The sequence below is a fragment of the Carassius gibelio genome, chromosome A23 (assembly GCF_023724105.1).
Source record: "Carassius gibelio isolate Cgi1373 ecotype wild population from Czech Republic chromosome A23, carGib1.2-hapl.c, whole genome shotgun sequence".
NCBI lineage: Eukaryota > Metazoa > Chordata > Actinopteri > Cypriniformes > Cyprinidae > Carassius > Carassius gibelio.
The window spans coordinates 18,930,331-18,952,131 of record NC_068393.1 but is presented as its reverse complement, the minus strand read 5'-3'; the positions used below and the strand labels follow the sequence as shown (position 1 = coordinate 18,952,131).

The 21,801-nt window shown below is 37.2% G+C and overlaps 2 protein-coding genes and 1 long non-coding RNA gene across 6 annotated transcripts in view; 2 read left to right on the top strand and 1 right to left on the bottom strand.

The window, feature by feature from the left end:
• Positions 1-15,126, top strand: part of LOC127944459 (cyclin-dependent kinase-like 5) — a 39,198-nt gene extending 24,072 nt beyond the window's left edge. For 3 of the 4 annotated variants that reach the window (XM_052540388.1, XM_052540389.1, XM_052540391.1), the window contains 10 exons: positions 540-729; positions 2,755-2,835; positions 5,541-5,704; positions 6,287-7,340; positions 8,939-9,040; positions 9,290-9,395; positions 9,654-9,747; positions 10,504-10,591; positions 11,277-11,483; positions 12,771-15,126. In XM_052540388.1, coding sequence (XP_052396348.1) covers positions 540-729; positions 2,755-2,835; positions 5,541-5,704; positions 6,287-7,340; positions 8,939-9,040; positions 9,290-9,395; positions 9,654-9,747; positions 10,504-10,591; positions 11,277-11,483; positions 12,771-13,091 — 2,407 coding nt within the window. In that variant the 3' untranslated portion in view covers positions 13,092-15,126. The remainder of the gene's footprint in view (positions 1-539; positions 730-2,754; positions 2,836-5,540; positions 5,705-6,286; positions 7,341-8,938; positions 9,041-9,289; positions 9,396-9,653; positions 9,748-10,503; positions 10,592-11,276; positions 11,484-12,770) is intronic. The other variant, XM_052540390.1, reaches the window with a different exon arrangement.
• A 3,400-nt stretch (positions 15,127-18,526) lies between these two features.
• On the bottom strand, positions 18,527-20,425 carry LOC127944989 (uncharacterized). Its single transcript, XR_008150492.1, has 3 exons — positions 20,295-20,425; positions 19,485-19,527; positions 18,527-19,246 (listed from the first exon to the last, which is right to left on the bottom strand). It is a non-coding gene; the product is annotated as an uncharacterized LOC127944989 (long non-coding RNA).
• LOC127944988 (histone H2B.1, sperm) lies at positions 20,325-20,812 on the top strand. Its single transcript, XM_052541457.1, has 2 exons — positions 20,325-20,483; positions 20,578-20,812. Exons 1-2 carry the CDS (start codon positions 20,370-20,372, stop codon positions 20,743-20,745), a joined length of 282 nt encoding a protein of 93 aa, XP_052397417.1. The 5' UTR covers positions 20,325-20,369; the 3' UTR covers positions 20,746-20,812.
• Positions 20,813-21,801: the final 989 nt, after the last annotated feature.

The following is a 21,801-nucleotide window of genomic DNA, read 5'->3' as shown; positions in this document are numbered from 1 at the left end:
ATATAAAATAAGTACATTATAAATTATAATATATACAGTATATGTTTACATATAAACATTAATATTATTAATATAATTAGAGAATATACAAGATAAAAAATTATATAGATATTGACAATATAGTTAAAAATACAAACACAATTTAAATAAATGATATATATTAGATGTCATTTATTGAATTACATAATGTAAATTTTTAATTATTTAATATAATTAATAAACATAACATCACATAATATTTACATGTTTATATTTACATTTACTGTATAAAATATTCATGTTGCTAAAAAAAAGTATATTCTATTATTAAGGTATATATATATATATATATATATATATATATATATATATATATATATATATATATATATATATATATATATATATATATACCTGTATTTAATAATTGTTTTGGGGGGATTTTGGGCCAAAATATGACCTGATCATGTTCCTGTTAGGTTTCACTGATTCCCTGAATGAGAGTTGATTCTCTTTGTGTTCGTTCTTGAGTCTCGACTGATCTTCAGTGTCTCTGTCAGGGCTCCGTACGGGAAGGCAGTGGACATGTGGTCAGTGGGGTGTATTCTGGGCGAGCTGAGCGACGGTCAGCCTTTATTTCCAGGCGAGAGTGAGATTGACCAGCTCTTTACCATCCAGAAGGTCCTGGGACCATTGCCGCCCGAACAGATGAAGCTCTTTTATAACAACCCTCGCTTTCACGGGCTACGGGTCAGTCAGTCAGTCTGTCTGTGTGTCTTTCTCTCTGTCCTCCGTCTGTCTGTGTCTCTCTGTCTGTCTCTCTGTCTGTCTGTCTGTCTGTGTGTCTCTCAGTCTGTCCTCCGTCTGTCTGTGTCTCTCTGTCTGTCTGTCTGTGTGTCGGTCTGTCTGTCTTTCAGTCTGTCTCTCTGTCTGTGTGTCTCTCTGTCTGTCTGTCGGTCTGTCTGTGTGTCTGTCTGTATGTCTGTCTGTGTGTCTCTCAGTCTGTCTGTCTGTGTGTCTGTCTGTCTGTCTGTCTGTGTGTCTCTCAGTCTGTCCTCCGTCTGTCTGTGTGTCTCTCTGTCTGCCTGTCTGTGTGTCTCTCTGTCTGTCCTCCTTCTGTCTGTTTGTCTGTCTGTGTGTCGGTCTGTCTGTCTGTCTGTGTGTCCCTCTGTCTGTCCTCCGTCTGTCTGTGTGTCTCTCTGTCTGTCTGTCAGTCTGTCTCTCTGTCTGTGTGTCTGTCTGTCTGTCTGTCTGTGTGTCCCTCTGTCTGTCCTCCGTCTGTCTGTGTGTCTCTCTGTCTGTCTGTCTCTCTGTCTGTGTGTCTCTCTGTCTGTCTGTGTGTCTCTCTGTCTGTCTGTCTGTGTGTCTCTCTGTCTGTCTGTCTGTGTGTCTCTCTGTCTGTCCTCCGTCTGTCTGTGTGTCTCTCTGTCTGTCGGTCTGTCTGTCTGTCTGTGTGTGTGTCTCTCTGTCTGTCTGTCTGTCTTTCTGTGTGTCCCTCTGTCTGTCCTCTGTGTGTCTCTGTCTGTCTGTCTGTGTGTCTCTCTCTCTGTCCGTATGTCTGTCTGTGTGTCTGTCTGTCTGTGTGTCTCTCTGTCTGTCCTCCGTCTGTCTGTGTGTCTCTCTGTCTGTCGGTCTGTCTGTCTGTCTGTGTGTGTGTCTCTCTGTCTGTCTGTCTGTCTTTCTGTGTGTCCCTCTGTCTGTCCTCTGTGTGTCTCTGTCTGTCTGTCTGTGTGTCTCTCTCTCTGTCCGTATGTCTGTCTGTGTGTCTGTCTGTCTGTGTGTCTCTCTGTCTGTCCTCCGTCTGTCTGTGTGTCTCTCTGTCTGTCGGTCTGTCTGTCTGTCTGTGTGTGTGTCTCTCTGTCTGTCTGTCTGTCTGTCTTTCTGTGTGTCCCTCTGTCTGTCCTCTGTGTGTCTCTGTCTGTCTGTCTGTGTGTCTCTCTGTCTGTCTGTCTGTGTGTCTCTCTTTCTGTCTGTCTGTCTGTGTGAGTGTGTGTCTCTGACTGTCCGTATGTCTGTCTGTGTGTCTGTCTGTCTGTCTGTGTGTCTCTCTGTCTGTCCTCTGTCTGTCTCTGTCTGCCTGTGTGTCTGTCTAAATGTCTGCCAGTGTGTGTCTCTCTCTCTTTGTCTGTCTCTCTGTCGGTCTGCCTGTGTGTCTCTCTCTCTCTGTGTCTCTCTGTCTATCTGTCTGTGTGTCTCTCTGTCTTTTTGTCTGTCTGTGTGTCTCTCTGTCTGTCCGTCTGTCTGTCTGTCCCTCTGTCTTTGTGTGTGTCTCTCTTTCTGTCTGTATGTCTCTGTCTGTCTGTCTGTGTGTCTCTCTGTCTGTCTGTCTGTGTCTCTCTCTGTCTGTCCTCCGTCTTTCTGTGTTTCTCTGTCTGTCTGTTGATCTGTCTGTCTATGTGTGTGTCTCTCTGTCTGTCTTTCTGCCTGTGTGTGTCTCTCTCTCTCTTTGTCTGTCTGTCTATCTGTCTCTCTGTCTGTCCGTCTTTATGTGTGTGTCTCTGTCTGTCTGTCTCTCTGTCTGTCTGTATGTCTGTGTCTCTCTGTCTGTGTGTATGTCTCTGTCTGTCTGTCTGTGTGTTTCTCAGTCTGTGTGTCTGTCTGCCTGTCTGTCTCTTTGTATGTCTCTCTGTCTGTCTGTCTGTGTGTGTTTGTCTCTGTGTCTGTCTGCTGTCTGTCTCTCTGTCCATCTGAAATCATAGCGCAGTATTAACAGTTAACCGTACATCATATGTTCTTAGTGTGATTGATTCATCAGCGCGTGTTATCTGTGTGTAGTTTCCCTCGGTCAGCCATCCACAGACTCTGGAGAGACGATATCTGGGAATCATTAGTCCAGTCCTGCTTGACCTCATGAAGGTAAGAGGTGTGTGTGTGTTTCAGGACAAAATTGTCCCCAGGAGTGAGATAAATCTGACACCGTTTCCATTTGAGGACATCCTGAATTGGAAAAACATTATTAAACATTAAGTAAAAGATTATAAAAATAGAATATAAAAGATAAAAATTGTAAAAAATAACTACAAATAATAAAAGGATAAATATAATGTGTCTGTATGTAATTAAATTAAATTATAATTAATAAAATAAATATAACAACATAGTATAAAATCAAACTAAATAGTATAAAATATATATTTAAAAACCTAATAACTAATTTAAATAAATTCGAAAATAAAAGCAAAATATATTTGTTACTTTTTATATTTTCTATAATAGTTGATCTAAGAACATATGATACACAAAAATAAAAAAATACAAATTAAATTGAAAAATATGAAGTATAATTAAAAAGTACTAAAATAATGTTTTATTAATAAAAGATATAATACAATAAAATATGTAAAATAAATATTATAAGATATTAAATAAATTAATTTGCTACTTTTTATATATTAGGAACAAAATAAATATAAGAACATTTGATAAATAAAAATAATTAAAAAAATATATACCATATACTAGAAGTAAAACAATTTTTTTTATTAATAAACAATGAAATATTTATATGAATATATAAATATTTATAGAAATGTATATAAATAATTATAATTATTATAATTAATACATTAAAAATAATCTAAAATCACAAATAAAACTTAAAAATGTCTAAATCAAAAACAATATAAATACAGTAAAATATATATGAAACATGAAAATAATCTAAAATGTAGTTAAACGTGTAAATTATAAATGTTTATTTTATATAGATTTATATAGTTACAATTAAATGTAATTACAATGAACATAAATGATATAATATAATATAATATAATATAATATAATATAATATAATATAATATAATATAATATAATATAATATAATATAATATAATATAATATAATAAAGTAGAAGGTTCTATTTAGAGTTTTTGATTAGTTTAGTGATCCATACTTGCTTGAGATAAAACCATAGCAGTGTGTAATATGTCCTCATGTGCATAGCTGTGCAGTGTGTACTATTGTAATAATTCTGAGTAGAGTGTGTGTGCTCATCACATGGGATGGTACTAATGCTATGAATAGAGAGAGAAGGAGAGACATTAGTCAGTTTTTCTGTAACCTTCACGTTTCAAAACTGCATGTAATATTAAATAATCAAACTAATTAGTGTTTTTGTGTTTGTCATCCGTCCCACACACAGATCTAAATGAGTCTGACCTTCCCTTCTCTTGTCTTTAGTTCACCTGTGACGCAGGTTTGTTATTATGGTGTGTGTGTGTGTGTGTGACTAATGCAGCAGCAGATGGAGCTTCGTTCTTCTCATGCACTCGTTCACTGGGGTTTCCATTTGCTTTCACTTCATGAGTCTTTATCTGAGGACTGAATCAGTTCATGTAGCCTACATACTACACCTGTTTGTGTGTCTTTTTACTCTTTGTGAGTTTAATAGTCAGCGTGACGCTTTGTTTGTTAGTGATTAGCGGAGCTGCTCCGCAGTTTCATTAGGTGAAGGCATCGTATCATCACCGCCATAATTGTACACTAATTATATTTGCAGTAAGGTGATTTCTTTATTTCTCTAGCGGCGACTCTCCTGCTGCTAATAATCCTGATGCTGTTGTCATGAAAGTGTCCTTTGGAAAACTCCAACACAGCCGTCCGTTCAGTCGTTTCGTTTTATTAAAGCATGAATCATGGCTGAAATAAATCCTCAGTAAATGAAGTGTAGGCCATTGTGGTAATTAATGTGAACGGTGTGATGGGCTTGTGAAAGCTTGTTTCCTCCGCCAGTGTGATATTAATAGATGTTTGTTGGGTGAATCTCAGGAAATCTGTCAAAAATGATTTTCAAGTCGTGTTTCACCACAAAAATAAATAAAAAATGAAATATAGAATATATGTGTTTTACATAAAAAAAACAAAGCTTAGTTTTATGACCATTTTTTTTTCAGACTGGATGATCTCTGATCTCAGATCTCCAGATCTCTGTGTGCAGCACAGTATACTAATATAATTATAATATAAGCAATATAAATATAATTATATATTTTAATAATAATGATCATAATTGTGTATATAATCATGAATTATGTTCTACAATGTAATTCATAGAAAATAGTGTCACAGTGTAAAAATAGGCTTAATATCCTCTTGTAAAAAAATGTTTCCCCACTGTGAAATGTTTTAATGAGGTGGAACAATTACCGTATTTTCCGGACTATAAGTCGCACTTTTTTTTCATAGTTCGGCTGGTCCTGCGACTTAAAGTCAGGTGCGACTTATTTATCAAAATTAATTTGACATGAACCTAGAGAAATGAACAAAGAGAAAACATTACCGTCTACAGCCACCAGAGGGCGCTCTATGCTGCTCAGTGCTCCTGTAGTCTACACTGAAGACATATAGCGCCCTCTCGTGGCTGTAGACGGTAATGTTTTCTCTTGGTTCTTGGTTGTAAATAAATGCGACTTATAGTCCAGTGCGACTTATATATGTTTTTTTCCTCATCATGACGTATATTTGGACTGATGCAAATTATACTCAGGTGCGACTTATAATCCGAAAAATACGATAAGAATGTCAACCAGGATTATCTATGTCATTGTGGTTTGTATTTTCAGAACCTGTTGCTGTTGAACCCGAATGAGCGCTATCTGACTGAACAGAGTCTGAACCACCACGCCTTCCAGACTCAGCGCCTGACGGAGCGACCCGGCCCCCTCACACCCACACCCGCCCGCTCCTCCAAGAGGAAACCGCTCATGGACAACAGCGCCCCCAGCAGGTCAGGAGGAGTAATGAAATCAGATTGAGGAGAGTCATTGTTACAGTGATGGCCAGTGCTTGGAATGGACAACTAGGGTACTTACTGTATACTGGCTAAATATGTGGTTAAGTCTCAATTAGTATACTATATTGTGGTTATGTGATCTGATTAAATTTACATTTCGAGAATAGTTGATTTCCCGTTTTTTATCCAGTTTTGTGAAAAAAATTTTTAGCTTTTGGCAACAAATAATGAGTGTTCATTTAGATTAATTATTCTGCAGATCAAAGTCAAGTGAAATTCAATATAAAGTCAATTTGAGTTTGGGATTATTGGATACAGAATATAACATAATGTGCTATACTGCAAATATTGCTAAATTTAGTCGGTTATCAATTATTACATACAAAAAATAATGTGCGCCAGATGCAGTGTGATAGATATATAGACAGATGGATGGATGGATGGATGGACGGACAGATAGATGGATGGATGGATAGATAGATAAAGGGATAGATGGACGGACAGATAAATAGATTGATAAAGTTATAGACAGACAGACAGACATGGTGTATACTTAAAACAAATTTGTGTCTTTAGGGGTCATGTGGTCAAGAGTTCAAGTCACCATCGCTCAAACAGTCGTGACTGCTCCAGTCTGCCCCGTCATGGGCATGAAGACCTCCACCCGTCCAGCAGCGAGGTGTTCCTGAATGGGTCGGTACCATCTGCCAACAGCCTGAGCCCTGTGATGCACCCTAAATCCTTTCAGCCGCTCAACCGCTCTGCATCGTGCGGTAAAGACCTGGCCAGCCTGCAGCATGCTAAAGAGGCCAAATCTAAAGCGGGTGATTTTGACTTCGGTAAACCGACAGACGGACCGGGAGCCAAATACCTAAAATCCAATACGCCTCGCTCCCAGAACCGCCATTCCTTTGTGGAGGGGAAGACCAGCACGTTGGCGGGGGACCGGGAGAAACAGAGCCGCCACGGTTATGGCGATTCCACCGCGTCATCATCTTCATGTGGGAAGGGGACGTCCCCGTATCTGAGTTTGTCCAAGAGTCACGGAGTGCTTAGTGACGCCAAATCCGTGAGCAACCTCAGCGACATGCGACTGCACCCAGATGACCCCGCCGGCTCGCCACGTTACTTCCCTAGCAGCTGCTTGGACCTCAACATGAATCTGAACTTGCCGGCGCCAGGCAGCCCGTCCCTGCAACACGGGGAGCGTTCTGGACACAGTCCCGCAGTGGGGCGTTGCAGCAAACTGGAACGCGATGGAAGCACGATGGAGCCGTCCACCCGCCGCTCCTCATCCAGGCAAAAGAGCCAGCAGCAGAGTGATGGAAACCCTGTCGATCCACTCGACCCCATAGGGGGTCTGTCTCTTTCGGCGCCCCATGAATTCCCCTATGGCGTGGGCTACACCAGCCCATTTTCCTCCCAGCAGAGGCCACACAGGCACTCCATGTATGTGCGGAGGGAACGGGGGCGACCCCACGGAGGTGAAGCCGGCGGATTGGCAGTGGGACAAGGGATGCCCACTCGGGCCAGCAGTCTACAGCTCCTGACCCCTCAGCTACAGCATCGGACCCTGCCGAGACACATGGGCAGCGCTGTGCCACGGGACGCAGGATTAGACGATATTAGGGTTAGTCCAAACCTCTTTCACTTCTTTTAGTGATTTACCAGCACAGAGCATTGCGGCGTGCTTTCTGATGCCTGTGAGCATTTGTGAAGTGTGTAGATTTGGTCCAATGTTGGGTCTGGATCAGGAATGGTCAACTCTGGTCCTGAAGGACTTGTCCTGCAAAGTTTAGCTCCATCCCTAATCACACAACCTTGAAAAATACAACAGAAGATCTGTCTATCTGTCTATCTGTCTCTCTGTCTGTTTGTCTGTCTCTCTGTCTTTCTGCCTGTCTGTCGCTCTCTCTCTCTGTCTGTCTCTCTGTCTGTCTGTCTGTCTGTCTGTCTCTCTGTCTGTCTCTCTGTCTGTCTGTCTGTCTGTCTGTATATCTGTCTGTTGTTCTATCTGTCTTGTCTGTCAATATGTCTTTTGTTTTATCTATCTGTCTGTCTGTCTGTTTATCTTTCTATCTATCTTTCTGCCTGTCTGTATTTCGGTTTATCTATCTGTCTGTCTGTCGGTTTATCTTTCTATCTATCTCTCTCTCTGTCTGTCTGTCATCATGTCTTTCGTTTTATCTGTCTGTCATTCTATCTATATATCTGTCTGTATGTCGTTTTATCTATCTGTCTGTCTCTCTGTCTGTCTGCCTGTCTGTCTATATATCTGTCTGTTGTTCTATCTGTCTTGTCTGTCAATCTGTCTGTTATTTTATCTATCTGTCTGTCGGTTTATCTTTCTATCTCTCTCTCTCAGTCTGTCTGTCAGTAATTATGTCTTTCGTTTTATCTGTCTGTCTGTCATTCTATCTATATATCTGTCTGTCTTTATGTTGTTTTATCTGTCTGTCTGTCTATCTGTCTGTCTGTCTATCTGTCCGTCTGTATAACTGTCTGTCTGTCTATCTATCTATCTGTCTATCTCTCTGTCTGTCTGTCTGTCGTTTTATCTGTCTGTCTGTCTGTCTGTCTCTCTGTCTGTCTGTCATTTTATCTGTCCGTCTGTCTATCTATCTATCTGTCTGTCTGTCTGTCTATCTGTCCGTCTGTATGTCTGTCTCTCCGTCCGTCCGTCTGTCTGTCTATCTATCAATCTGTCCGCCTGTTGTTTTATCTGTCCGTCTGTCATTTTATCTGTCTATCTGTCTGTCTGTCTATCTGTTTTATCTGTCTGTCTATCTGTCGTTTTATCTGTCTGTCTGTCTGTCGTTTTATCTGTCTGTCTGTCTTACTATCCGTCCATCTATATTTCTGTCTCTCTGTCCGTCCTTCCATCTATCTGTCTGTCTGTCTGTCTGTCTGTTTTATCTGTCTGTCGTTTTATCTGTCTGTCTTTCGTTTTATCTGTCTATCTATCTATCTATCTATCTATCTATCTATCTATCTATCTATCTATCTATCTATCTATCTATCTATCTGTCTGTCTGTCTGTCTGTCTGTCTGTCTGTCTGTCTGTCTGTCTGTCTGTGTATTCTTCTGTCGTTCTGTCACTCTATCTGTGTATTATGTCTAGGTAGGCGTCTCACTAGGGTTTATAACAGATGTTGTATTTGTAGGGTGTTTATATAAATGTGTGCCGGGCGCTTTGTGCTTCACCTGCTCTCATCTCTCCATAAACAGAGTGACCCCGCTGCTGCAGAGGTCAGTCACACACGACCTTTAATCCGGGAGTCCACACGGGACAACACTGCTGCCTTTCACGGGCCACGGCAAAAAAGCGAGGTCCGCACCATCCTGCTTTCCCTCTCTTTCACTGTACCTACACCTCCTTCTCTTCATACTCCTGTTCCTGCTGCCCATTTTTCTGTTTGCTTTGCTCTCTCATTCAGAACGAGGCATTTGAGTTGTGTTTCCTTTTGTTTGGAGTTTACGCACAGGGGAAATTATCGATGTTCATGATTAATAATGTCCTCAGTGTTTCTTTCAGCACTTTTCAGGATAACATGTTTGTGACAAATGTTGATGCTGCAGGGAGGCGTTTATCATGAGCAGCTCGCAGACGACAGCGGATCGGCTAAAGAGAACCGCATGATGTACAGCGACTCGGTTCCACGACGGGTCGGGAGCTTCTACAGGGGTCAGTCATCTCACACTTGCTTCTGATTTTAACAAATGTTATAGACAGTGTTGGACGTGACAAGCTACAGTACAAGAAATGTTTCAAGTTACAAGCTACTAAAGCATTGTTATTTGTAAATAAAAATAAAATAACATGTCACAGTAATACAGGAATTATTTTCTTAATTTACTTTTTTGATTTATAATTTATTTGATTTTTATTTCCTCAACCCTGATTGATCTCATTAATATGTTGATGTTTTTCTGTTTGGACCAGTGCCATCTCCCAGACCCGATAACTCATTCCACGAGAGTTCAGGGGTCACGATGGACAGTAGTCATAACATACACCAACCCACATACGACCCGTGGTGAGCATGATGCACAACACACTCCTACTGTAAATACTGTAATATGTGCAACTATTATTTGGCTCCACTCAAGTGTAATTTAAACCAAACCTTGTGATAACATGAAACAGGTCAATCACGAATCATTTATTTTATTAGCCACGTTGCAATAAAAGCTTTTCAAATTCATTTCTGTCAAATGCTTTGACAGCCAAACAGGAAGTGAGAAACAGGAAATGGGTCTGAATACTAAATAAAAGGGTTTAAAATTCAAATGTTAATTATTCCTTGAAAATCATCGAAAAATTAAATCATAAAATATTTATCATTATTTTTATAATTAATTATAAACCTTAATTAATATTTAATTGTTTTTTATTGAATTACAATTTCTCAAGGAGGTTGACCAGTAATTTTTTTTAATTAAAGCTAAAACCATTTTAAAAAAAATCTGTCCTTGAAATAAAACGTTAATTGAAAAAAATAAATAAAAATAAATAAATAAATATATAAATATATATAAATATATATATATATAATTTTGAGTATTTTATCACGAAGAACTAAATAACTAAAATTGAAATAAAAAATTAACTAAACTATGTAGAAATACTTTAAAAAATGAGAAAACTAAAATTAACAGAAAATTAAAAAAATATATATTAAAAATAAAACTATTGATAAAAAACGAAACATATTAATAATATAACAGAATATGAATGCTAACCCTGTCAGAATATAAGCATGAGTTTTATGAAGTGTGTCTTGTTTGATGAGGACGGGGTCAGAGACGCAGGAGCCCTCCAAAGAGAAGGAGAAACAGGGCTTCTTCAGAACCATCAAGAAGAAGAAGAAGTCACAAACCGTGAGTGTGTGTGTGTGTGTGTGGCTAGTGTAGTCTAAACGCAGCCCAGTCACCCGACTCTAGCCGTACTGTCACAGTTTAATGAACACTTGTCATTATGAAATTATATATTACACTTTTGCACACATCTGCAGATATTTTTCTGTGAAACACAGCAAGTATTTAGAAAACTTTTCATAACTCACTCTATTGTGTCCAGAAATCACCAAAAACAACCATAAAAGGCCTAAATTATTATATTCTATTGAAGTTAGATGATAGCTTATATATATATATATATATATATATATATATATATATATATATATATATATATGTATGTTGTTGTTTCTTGAAAATACATTAACTGAAATCAAATAAAATTACTTCTGTTAATTTTTGTTTAGATTCATTTGAAGTACTAAAATAAATAAATAAATAAAAAATACTAAATAGAAAAACACTCACACACACACACACACACACATATATATATATATATATATAGTTATTTTTCTCTGGTAGGTTGATGAGTTTATTATTGTTGACTAACAAGCTAAAACCATAAGATCGTAAGATCTGTGATGTCATCATGTCATTAGAATGGCTCCACCCATATTTGCATCCTGTGGTTTGCCTGTGCAGAATTTGAATCTTATGATATGTGGAGGTGATTGACAGCTCTGTGCTGCGTGTGATTGGTCAGGCTCAGAGTGAGGGGCCGGATCAGACGCGGATGCAGAAATCGTCTCGCTCCTACACACACCAGAGCAGCAGACATCGCACCCGCAGCCGAGACCGAGAGCGCAGCCGCGACCGAGACCAGGATCAGGAGCGAGAGCCAGAGCGAGAGCCAGAGCGAGAGCGAGACTGGCCCGAAGAGAGAGAGCGAGGGCATCATACACACTCACAGGTACACACACGTCTTCAGTCTCTGGGGTGTATTTGTAGCAATAGACAAAAATTCAATGCATGGGTCAAAATGATCGATTTTTCTTTTATGCCAAAAATCATTAGGATATTAAGTAAAGATCATGTTCCATGAAGATATTTTGTAAATTTCCTACCGTAAATATATCAAAACGTAATTTTTGATTAGTAATATGCATTGCTAAGAACTTCATTTGGACAATTCATTTATGATTTTCTCAGTATTTAGATTTTTTTCAAATAGTTGCATCTCAGACAAATATCGTCCGATCTTAACAAACCATATAATTTGCATAATTTAATTGTTACTTTATTATAACACATTATATATAATATTAAAGTGTATTTAAGGTTTGAAATAAAACCTGGAATTGTTGAAATCATTTCAAATGCAGGAATAAAAAACCTACACATAAATAATGCATTATAGGGTTTATTAATAGTGCACTTGTGTGGTTACAGTTCATATGTTATATAATCAAGAGTCAGTTTGGGATTTTTAGAAATAATGCATTAAAATGCATATAAATAAATGATATATATGAAATATTAATAAATGTTATATATTAAAATATTCTGTTACATTTTTTTATGTATAATGCACTAAATTATATATAATGTTAATTATATAAATATATAACTTATATAAAAACATCTTTTTTATTTTTTAAATCCTGTATTAAATTTCATATAAATAAATTGTATAAAATATAAATAATATTTTAATTATATAAAAAGATTCAGTTTTTGATTTGTATAAATGATGCTTTAAATTACATAAATATAAAAAGCATAAGATATTTAAAAATAATAATTATAAAAAGAATTCTGTTTCAGATTTTCATAAATTATGCTTTAAATTACATACAAATAATTGTCAAATATACAGTATATAAAACATTTTTATAAAAAGATAGTTATTGATTTTTATAAATTATGCTTTGAATTTCATATAAATAAATTGTATAAAATATAAATAATAGTTTAATTATATAAAAAGATTCCGTTTTTGGTTTGTATAAATGATGCTTTAAATTGTGAAAATATGAAAAATATTTAAATTCTATTAAAAAAAAATCCGTTTTTGATTTTTATAAATTATGCATTATATTCCATTATTATAAATAGTATAAAATTTAAAGAATATTTATTTCTTTAAAAAGAGTTGGTTTTTATAAACTATGCTTTAAATCAATATCTAAAAGTAAGTGGTGCTGTGGAGTGTCTGATGTGTTGTGCTCCTCAGTAAAGTGCAGTGTTTCTCTCTCAGCCTCTGAAGTCTCTGCGAAAGCTTCTTCATCTCTCCTCCTCCTCGTCCTCCAACCAAACCTCGGCAGATCTCCACTACCCCCTGCCCTCCTCTACAGGCGGAGGGAGTTTGGTGGAGCCCCGTGGCCTTGGCTCCATGCAGCACAAGGGCCGTTCGGCTGGAGTCCGGCTGGAGTCCGGCTGGCACTCCAGCGCTCTGGGACGTCCCGAGGGAAACCCGTATCCTGACCAGCTGACCTCCAAAACAGGCCCCAACGGCTTCGCTCGCCATTTTCGTTCACGTTTGCCAAACCTGAATGACCTTAAAGAGACAGCGCTGTGAGTCAGACTCACCGGGGCCCTCAAGGGCCTGCTTTTCTTGCGTATTAAGGGTAGGCCTATACGTCTTAATTTTTGCCATTTTACTTTTTTAGTTTTTAATACTTGATAGCACTTCTTTTATGTACTGTACTCTATTGGATAATACAGTTTAAAAGCAGATGACATAGCTCTATGTGAATGGGAATATAATAAATGTATGGCTTTAGTTTCTACTCTGGGTGTAGTATAAAAATATTATCTGATTCTGCATAGTTCCTCTTATATTTGGCTAAAGGTTCTAATAATTCATGTGTAGATGACAGTATTGGCATTTATTTTATAGTAATAGAATAAGACTATGGTATATACAGTATAGACATTGCAACTTTGTCTTTGACTATTTCCTGGTTATAATTCGGTGAATATCAGTAGATCTTAAGAGTAACACTAACATTAACGGTAAGAATGTGTGGTTTTATGTGCATGTGCTTCCCAGATAGCGCACGTATGTTGCTTTAAATGTGATATTTATGCATAAATTAATTTTAAATTAAAAGGATGTCATTTTAGCAAATAATTCCGATTTAGATAGAAGTCTTCTGCTTAGGGAAGCTGCATTTATTTAATTAAAAATGCAGTAAAAACAGTGAAATTTCTAAATATTTTTACAATTTAAAAGAACTGTTTTCTGTGTGAATCTGTGTTAAAGTGTAAATTATTTCTGTTATTCACATCTGTATTTTCAGCAGCATTCCTCCAGTCTTCAGTGTCACATGATCTTCAGAAATCATTAAAATATATATATAGTTTTATTCAGCAAGGAGATTGTAAAAACATTCATAATGTTACAAATGTCATCAAAGAATCCTGAAACAAAAAAAATTATTGAGTACCATTAAATAAATAATAATGACTGATGATTAGAATGATTTCTGCAGTAATGCTGATAAAAATTAAGCTTTGATAATAGGAATAAATTACATTTTACAATATATTCACCTATATAACAGTTACTTTAAATTGTAAAATTATTTACAAATTTTTACTGCTTTTACTGTATTTTTAATCAAAGAAATGCAGGCTTGGTGAGCAGAAGAGACATTAAAATCATAATTATTCCCAACATCTGACCCGTAGTGTACTACAGATGATAAAAGTCTAAACAGGACAGAAAAAAGCATATGTGCGCTATCTGGGTTTCGTGTGGCTCTTTTGTTAGTCTTTACAAATCACAAACAGTGTAATTTCTTAAGCCTTTTAAATGACAAGTGAAGCAAAAACATCAAGCAAATCTGACCAAATCACATGAAATGGAGTGGCGCCACCTGCTGGCCATTCAGATCCTCTGCAAAAAAGTCAAGAGTATGTGATGCCTTTTTATTTTTAAAGCAAGATTACTTTGTACTATATCTTATCAGTCTTTGATTCCCTCAGGTATAGAGTTGTTTGAACACTGCTAATACAGTTTTACATGCAATATCTGGATATCAGATGTCGAAGCTCTTTAGATGGTTTCCGTTTAGGGAGATAGAGCCAGTGTGTGTATACACGAGGAGGAGAAATAATAAGAATAATAATTTATGAATTGTATGCAATATGTATTTTGGCATTCGCCAGATAACCATCTTAATAAAGCTGAAGGTTCCTGGAGGCGTTTTGTTTCCTCTTAGCGTTTTCATGTTTTAATGATTCATATGTCAGTCGTGTACACAGGATGTCAGACGCCAGGATTTCCTGGAAAACTGAGCTCGGTTACACATCAGAGATATGCGTCTCATTTTAGTTTCAGGGAATTATCCTCGAATCATCGCGATTATTGAGAATATTGTTCACAGACTGGTCAGTTGTGTCTGAAGTTTATTCATCAGTCTCTGTGTGTTTCATTTAGCAGGAATATTATGACGGATGGTGTTTTACTCTGTAATCATGCGCTCTTCGGCTACAGTGATGGAGCTGAGATACTTATGAGCTCATTTTAATAATCATGAGACTTGTCTGTTTTTTTGTTTGTTTTTGTTTTTAAATCCATGAATAAATAAAATTCATACCAAATCAAACGTGAACTGTCCTTTAGCGGTGCACTTGAAAATGTCTTAAAGACCTGTTTTTACCATGTAAAACCATGTACTCTCTAGCACTGCATAGAACTGTTTATGTTTTGCTAGTAAACAGTAGGGATGTAATGATTAACCACGAGAAGGATGAAAATCAATTAAAATAACGTTTTAAATCTTTGTTTATTTGAATGTATGTGTGAGGGGATATTACTGTCTTTAGAAAAGTTTATATGGTATTTTTTTCTTCACATCTTGATTCTGTATGATGCATATTAAAGTTCATAAGTGAAGGGCTGCTTTATTTACAGCGGTCACCAAGGAAATGCTTTAAGCTCCACCTGCTGCGGTATTCATAAGTGCATTGTTTACAGCGGTAACCAAGGAAACGCTTTAAGCTCCACCTGCAGCAGTGTTCATAACCGCTTTGTTTACAGCGGTAACCAAGGAAACGCTTTAAGCTCCACCTGCAGCAGTGTTCATAACCGCTTTGTTTACAGCGGTATCCAAGGAAACGCTTTAAGCTCCACCTGCAGCAGTGTTCATAACCGCTTTGTTTACAGCGGTATCCAAGGAAACGCTTTAAGCTCCACCTGCAGCGGTGTTCATAACCGCTTTGTTTACAGCGGTAACCAAGGAAACGCTTTAAGCTCCACCTGCAGCGGTGTTCATAACCGCTTTGTTTACAGCGGTAACCAAGGAAACGCTTTAAGCTCCACCTGCAGCGGTGTTCATAACCGCTTTGTTTACAGCGGTAACCAAGGAAACGCTTTAAGCTCCACCTGCAGCGGTGTTCATAACTGCTTTGTTTACAGCGGTAACCAAGGAAACGCTTTAAGCTCCACCTGCCTCGGTGTTCATAACCGCTTTGTTTACAGCTCCACCTGCTGGCAGAGAGTGAATCTGCGTCTTGTTCAGCTCGTCTGTTGTTTCTGTTTCATGCAGATATTTCTTATGTACAGTTTTACAAAACTGAAGTCAAATCATTCTGTTTTTGCTTCGAATTTCGATATTCTACTAACTTAATTTAGATTAAAAATTGCTGACTCAAACTGAGAAACTGTCAACAGGAATTGATATCATTATGTACTGATATAAGTTAGCGTGAAACAGGATTCTTCGATGAAAAGACAGTTGGATTGTTTCATTGGCTTTAGGATTGTTGCAGAAAATCAGCTCTATGACCAATACAAGTTTATGATTCTTACACATTTTGTCCATCATGATAATCTTCATAACTGAAGCCTACTGTACAACCAGGAGATATAAAAAGCTTTAACTAACTGCACCAGTCCCATGACTTCAACATCACCATTATAAAGCTTCTGAAAACTAGACACTTGTTAGCAAACACCTATTTCAAGACGAATAAAAGCTTTTTAAGGGGTATTACAAATATATTTCATACTGTAGAATAAAGCATGAAAATATCTTTAGCTTATTTCAGAGGCATTTAACCAAAAATCCATTTTAAAATCCACTAACTTCAAGATAGCAGTAGTGCAAAGATGCAATTTTGTCTACAAATTAAATGAATACAACAAAATGAACACATGCATGCTTTGAATGCCGTTAAATTTCTATTATATTAGAAGAGTCTTTTCCAGACTTCCCATTGTCTCCTAAAGACAGTCCTCTAGTTATCTTATTCTGTGTCTTTTAATAATTTGATCATAATGCTGCTCTGTCAAACTGAGGTCAGAGAACGGTGTTATAACCGATGCATAATGGATGATCGTAACTCCTGTAATGGCTCTAAAGCCTCTTGCTTCGTGCCCTCAGTAATCATGCTCTTCTGAAGGGACAGAGAGATGCTCTCGTCTCTAATCTTCCCAATGACAATTAACACTCTGCCATTCAACACCCACACGGACCAGACAAAACTGTTTCTGCATGTAAACACATACAAATATTTGAAAGAATCGATTGTATAAATGACTTGCCGACTTATGAAGACAGTGGCTTGTCGCCACCAAATGGTAATTTTAGTTTTCAGTAACACAGTAAGTATTGGAACAGCCATGTCAGGGAGATGTGTCGAATGCGTCTAATATAGTCATTCATACCAACAAAATTTATTTCAATGCATTAAATCAGTTGAAAAATTAGTAATTTTAAGTTAAATGTGTGTGTGTGTTTGAAAATGTATGTGCCTAATTTGAGAACTTTTTTGTAATTGAAAATATTTAATAATTTTAAATATTATATAAAAATATAATATAAAAAATATTAAATAAAAAAACAGAAAGAAGCTAGAAAGCTATATATATGTGTGTCAACCGAGTCGCGAAAAGGCTCCGAAGTGCCGATCTGAATCAACCGAGTCGCGAACAGGCTCCGAAGTGCCGATCTGAATCAACCGAGTCGCGAACAGGCTCCGAAGTGTCGATCTGAATCAACCGAGTCGCGAACAGACTCCGAAGTGCCGTTCTGAATCAACCGAGTCGCGAACAGGCTCCGAAGCGCCGATCTGAATCAACGGAGTCGCGAACAGGCTCCGAAGTGCCGATCTGAATCAACGGAGTCGCGTACAGGCTCCGAAGTGCCGATCTGAATCAACCGAGTCGCCAACATGCTCCGAAGTGCCGATCTGAATCAACCGAGTCGCGAACAGGCTCCGAAGTGCCGATCTGAATCAAAACAATCAATAATACATCCTAAAAGAGTTCTATTTTTTTTTGAAAGAAAGAATACATTTTACTGACCACAAACTTTTGAACTCTAGTGTTTATTGTTAGAAAAGACTTCTATTTTAAATAAATTCTCTTCTTTTTAACTTTTCATTCATCAAAGAATCAGCAGTTTCAGCAGCACATCTCTGATAATAAATCATCATATTAGAATGATTTCTGAAGATCATGTGACACTGAAGACTGGAGTAATGATGCTGAAAATCACAGAAATAAAATAGATTTTAATGTATATTTAAATATAATTTTTTTGTTTTACTTCATAATAATATTTCACTTTTTCCCTGTACTTTTGATCAAATAAATGCAGTTTCGATGAGTAAACTCCTGTTAAAAAAATTATAATAATAATTTTTTTCATCAAAATAAATCATTCTGATCCCAAACTCTGACCGGTGTGTGTGTGTGTGTTTGTGTGTAGTACTTACACACTAATCACCACAATAATAAAGATGTTAAATACTCACCTGAAGAGGAAACAATGTTGCATCATAATGAAAGGATGTGTGACGTACACTTTTCTGTAAACTGAGCCAAACATTTTTTCACTGAGTAAGAATATTTACTGTATTGCCCAAGTTAGTTCATACTTAGATATAATTTTATATGCAATATTACCTTTTCTTTTCATCATCATCTTTAAGAGTTCATGATATTATCTGTTCAACTTTATTTCTCAGTTGATAAATCCATCCACAATTAATAAAACACAACACATGCAACTGAGGTAAAAGAAGGCTTTACTTTCAAAAGTCATTGAAATCATTGAAAAATCAAATCGACAAAAAAAAAAAAAAAAAGGTTCAGGTCCAAATATTCATTTATCACCAATGAACTGTTTGACAAAAACTTCCTGCTCCGATGTCCAGATCTGAATTTTAAAAAATCACAAACAGGCTCCGAAGTCCCGATCTGAATCAACCGAGTCGCGAACAGGCTCCGAAGTCCCGATCTGAATCAACCGAGTCGCGAAAAAGCTCCGAAGTGCCGATCTGAATCAACCGAGTCGCGAAAAAGCTCCGAAGTGCCGATCTGAATCAACCGAGTCGCGAACAAGCTCCGAAGTGCCGATCTGAATCAACGGAGTCGCTTACAGGCTCCGAAGTGCCGATCTGAATCAACGGAGTCGCTTACAGGCTCCGAAGTGCCGATCTGAATCAACGGAGTCGCTTACAGGCTCCGAAGTGCCGATCTGAATCAACGGAGTCGCGTACAGGCTCCGAAGTGCCGATCTGAATCAACGGAGTCGCGAACAGGCTCCGACGTGCCGATCTGAATCAACCGAGTCGCGAACAGGCCTCCGAAGTGCCGATCTGAATCAACCGAGTCGCCAACATGCTCCGAAGTGCTGATCTGTATCAACCGAGTCGCGAACAGGCTCCGAAGTGCCGATCTGAATCAACCGAGTCGCGAACATGCTCCGAAGTGCCGATCTGAATGAAAAAAAAAAATATATATATCAACAATACATCCTAAAAGAGTTTTATATTTTTTTAGAAAGAAAGAATAAATTTTACTGACCACAAACTTTTGAACTCTAGTGTTTATTGTTAGAAAAGACTTCTATTTTAAATAAATTCTCTTCTTTTTAACTTTTCATTCATCAAAGAATCCTGAAATAATATCACAGTTTCAGCAGCACAACTCTGATAATAATTTGAACTTTTTTACCTGTACTTTTGATCAAATAAATGCAGTTTCGATGAGAAAACTCCTGTAAAAAAAATAAAAATAATAATAATCAGTTTTTTCATCAAAATAAATCATTCTGATCCCAAACTCTGGCCGGTGTGTGTGTGTGTGTGTGTGTGTATAGCACTTACACACTAATCCCCACAATAATAAAGATGTTAAATACTCACCTGAAGAGGAAACAATGTTGCATCATAATGAAATTTTGTGTGACGTACAGTTTTCTGTAAACTGCACTGAGTAAGAATATTTACTGTATTGCCCAAGTTCGTTCATACTTAGATATAATTTTATATGCAATATTACCATTTCTTTTCATCATCATCTTTAAGAGTTCATGATAATTTCTGTTCAACTTTATTTCTCAGTTGATAAATCCATCCACAATTAATAAAACACAACACATGCTACTGAGGTACAAGAAGGCTTTACTTTCAAATGTCATTGAAATCATTTAAAAATCAAATCGACATGTAAAAAAAAAAATGCTCAGGTCCAAATATTCATTTATCACCAATGAACTTTTTGACAAAAACTTCCTGCTCCGATGTCCAGATCTGAATTTAAAAAAATCACAAACAGGCTCCGAAGTCCCGATCTGAATGTGTGTAAAAATTAATAATGCATGTGCCTAATTTGAGGACTAATTTGGTGAACAAATAAACGCAAGACTGCCTTAAAAGCTATTCGTTTATTATGAAAACTATGATTTATCATCACATTGTCACTTGGTTTGTGTGATCGTCTTAATTAGAGAAATAAGGTTTAATTAAGACTGAAATGTTTCACCTGTGCTCAGATGAGCTAAGGCTATAAATATTGTTCAGACGTTCGTCCTGGAGCAGGAAGTGAACAGCAGTGACCATGAAAACCTCATCTGACAGGAACCGGAAGTCCCTAAAGAAGTCCAGGAGTACCTGCAGGACGCACAAACAGAGCACTAATGCATATTCTGCGTACATTTACAAGATTAAGAAGGTGTGTTCATGTACAATTATACCTGGTGTATGTATTTATCCTTCACGCAACAGATATTCGCATTGATTTGCGTGTTTTTTTATTTTTATTTTAGGAGCTGTCTGTTCTCGTGAGTGACGCCTCTTTGATTCGGCACCTGTCCGGTGCGCAGGCGCAGGTGTGTGCCGAGGCCGCGCGACTCTCCAAGTTCAACCGGCGGCACGTCATCACGCAGCGAGAGTTGTCCGCCGCCGCGCGCGCGCTCCGGCACCGAAGCTCGTGACGGCTGGAGATTTAAATGCTGCGGTTTTAGATGTTAATTAAATTTAATAAAGCTTAGCTTTTATAAACCCTGTCTTTATGAACGACGTTTTGTTTGACGTATTGCAGCGCATATTTAAAATGCGTTGAGGCTCGTATGCATGTGTGTATTGTCAAGTTTGTTTTTTGTTTTTGTTTTTATTCCGTGGCTGTGCTTTAAAAATTAGCTAAGTCACCCAGACTTGTCAGTAGCTAATGAGTTTTGCAACCATAAGGTTAACCCGACATGCTTTAAATATTGCAAAGTTATTAACCGTTATATTTGTTAGAAACTTAAAAGTAATCCGTTACATTTCACTTTTCCAAAGTAGCCTTCTCAACACTGATCATGAATTTGTTTTGGCCAACTGTAGCTTTCCTACTTCCTATAAGAGAAGGTTTTTTTTTTTTTTTGTAGTTCAATAGCAGTGCAATATAATGTTATACATGTAAATTATTTATAATGTTAATTGTGAGAAGGGTCAGTGGGTGGTGCTGTAACATCATTAGGCTAAACTTAATATAAACATCCCGTTTGTAGTCTTACCAGGGTGGTCATTAACAGGGATTGTAACGAAACTTCTAGTTTATGCACAATTCATTTTGCCAACGGATATTGCTAAATTATTAATAAATTGCAAGCGTTTCTAACATCTGAAACGCATTTGACAACTTGCCCCGACCTTACATTTCAGAAAGAGCTTTATTTCCAAGTGTAGAGTTGAAGCAATAATGATGCAATCAAATAGATTTTTATATAAAATCAGCATATTTGTGTTAAAGTAGTCCATTTTTAGCCTATAGCTATATAGTTAGGCCTATTTCTTAATTATCCAAACTATTTAGTCTCGAAAGCATCAGTGTGATAAACCATTGCTAGAGAAAACAATTTAGTACCTACACTGTGTGTTAATAAGAAACATAATTATATGATTGAGTTGTTGTTTATCGCAAAAGTAATCAGGCCGACTGTTTTTACCAGATACAGAAAGAACAAACGCTTTTAAATGTGACACTGAATCTAATTAAATCTGATCAC